The 2,352-nt window shown below is 36.0% G+C and overlaps 1 protein-coding gene across 2 annotated transcripts in view; it reads left to right on the plus strand.

The window, feature by feature from the left end:
• The window catches only part of CEP76 (centrosomal protein 76), a 26,223-nt gene that overhangs the window by 7,128 nt on the left and 16,743 nt on the right, over window positions 1-2,352 (plus strand). For both annotated transcript variants that reach the window (XM_012811816.2, XM_023519468.1), the window contains exon 6: window positions 1,943-2,040. In XM_012811816.2, coding sequence (XP_012667270.1) covers window positions 1,943-2,040 — 98 coding nt within the window. The remainder of the gene's footprint in view (window positions 1-1,942; window positions 2,041-2,352) is intronic.

Genomic DNA, 2,352 nt, shown 5'->3' on the forward strand with positions numbered 1-2,352 from the left:
AAAAAAAAAAAGTTTAAAACATCAAACAGTTGAGAAAGTGAAGTAAGATCAAGGAAACTGCCATAAAAATTCCACTTCAGCCCAGTTACTGCTGAGCTTGTATACAATTGATGCAAATTGAAAACGTTTTGCTTGGGGTAAACTACAAGGGCGCCCGGCTGTCTGTTCACTTAGCCCATTTCCTTAAACTAAAACTAGCAACTGTTGTGTTAATGAGGAGAAAGGAACAAAGTACAACTGCCCAGGGCCTGGACAGGTGTTCAGCCCCCAGCTACAGCCATCCAGCACATTTCTTTCTGTGAATGTTTCTGCTTTTCCACAGGCCGGGGCATATCCTCAGAGTAAGGAAATTCCATCTTAGGGCCACGTTCCTCGGGGAGCACATGAGGCTAAACTAGCATATAAGGCTATAAAAAAATTAGTAATTCTTAACAAACATGGATTGAATATAAAGCTATACAGAAAATCGACATTCTTCACACAAAACTTGACTCTAGAGTACCTTGGAATACTATGCGTCCCTATCAGTACCAGTGGTTGTTGCAAAACGTGATGTAGGTGTTCTCCCAAATCTTTTACAGTGGGTGAGGCCTGGAAGAGGTGATACGGGGATAATAACTTGCTCAATGTCAGTATCAATGATTAGTACTCATTAAGGGCAGAGATGAACGTCTCTCTTATTTATACCATTACTGCCTTGGAATGTTGTATACCACCTGCTGTGTAACATATTTGCTAATAAAATGAAAAAAAAAACCCTGCCAATATTTTATCCATAATATATAATGGAATTACTTTGGTATTGAAACTTAACCACCTGGACTTATTGGTCAGGCATAGTAGCTCACACGTGTAATCCCAGTACTCTGGGAGGCCAAGGCTGGTAGATTGCCTGAGCTCACAAATTCAAGACCAGCCTGAGCTAGAGTGAGACCTTGTCTCAAAAAACAGCCAGGCATTGTGGTGGGCACCTGTAGTCCTGGCTACTTGAGAGGCTGAGGCAAAAGAATGGCTTGAGCCCAAGAGTTTGAGGTTGCTGTGATTTGTGATGCCACATCACTCTACTGGGGGTGACAAAGTAAAACTCTGTCTCAGAAAGGAAAAGAAACTTAGGCACAGAGTTAAAGTATGCCATCTTCAGTATAGTCTTAGTAGTTTAGATTTTAATAAGTCAGCCCCAGAATGTGTTTTTCTTTAAGGGGCTGAGAAGGTAATATGCACAACTTGGACTTTGCCTTAATAGTGCAAACAATGTAACATAATCATTTGTACCATCACATTAATCTGAAATTTTAAAGAAAGTTGAGAAAGTTTTCTTTGTAGGAGACTTATTTTCAAAAAAGATAACCCAGTTAATTGTCTTCAAAAATAGGCCTAACATGACAACCATAGTAATGACCTAGAAATAAGTATATTCTGATTGACTAAAGAAGGACTAAGTAGTTTTGATTTGAAGCGTGTTTGTTTTCTAATTCTTTAAATCTAAGGTGATAGAAAATTTGTATTTACATGTGATGTGACAATGGAAAGAGTTAAGTGGGATTCTGTGAGGGACAAAGAATATAAACGCTTTCCTTGTTTTGCATGAGCAGAATGAGGTGTTAACATTTGCTTTGACTTTATATTTAATGTAAGTCTGGTTGGTGTTTTACATTTAATGAAGATAAAAATTAAGGATGCCAAATCATTTAGGTCATTAAAACATGATTAGAAAGCTAGGAAAGTAGTTAATTTCCTTATATGTAAATAAGTGCGTTTGTAAAAAATAAAACTAATTTGATTTTATTCATTGTTTGTATGAATATTAAAGGTGATGTTGAATGTTACCTTTATTCCATGTAAGTGATAAAACACCAGTTTCCTGAATTATTTTGATTAGATTTTGGTGGTCTAAATATACATAGTATTTGAAAGCTCTAAAGTTTTATATTTGTATTTATAGGCACAGAATCAAAAGTTTCTGTGGGAATTTTAAATATAAAACTTGAAATGTACCCACCACTCAATCAAACGTTATCTCAAGAAGTAGTGAACACACAGGTAAGTAATTCTGAGTTTTTCTTTGTGTATTTATTTTCATAGTAACATATTTACCCTAGAAAGTACTCTTTTTTAAAGAAAATTACTTTTTATTACTTTTTAGATAAGCACTCAAAGATTAACAAAAAAGATGAAAAAAAATAAAGACAATATTATTTTCCTAGACAAGTCTATAATAGGATGACTATTCTTTGAAATAACACAAGAATCACAAAGCTAGGGTGGTGGCTGTTGGCTCAGTGAGTAGGGTGCCAGCACCATATACCGAGAGTGATGGTTTCGAACCCCGCCCCAGCCTAACTGCAACAACAA

Source organism: Otolemur garnettii, unplaced genomic scaffold, assembly GCF_000181295.1.
Source record: "Otolemur garnettii isolate 467f Iridium unplaced genomic scaffold, OtoGar3 scaffold00176, whole genome shotgun sequence".
Taxonomy (NCBI): domain Eukaryota; kingdom Metazoa; phylum Chordata; class Mammalia; order Primates; family Galagidae; genus Otolemur; species Otolemur garnettii.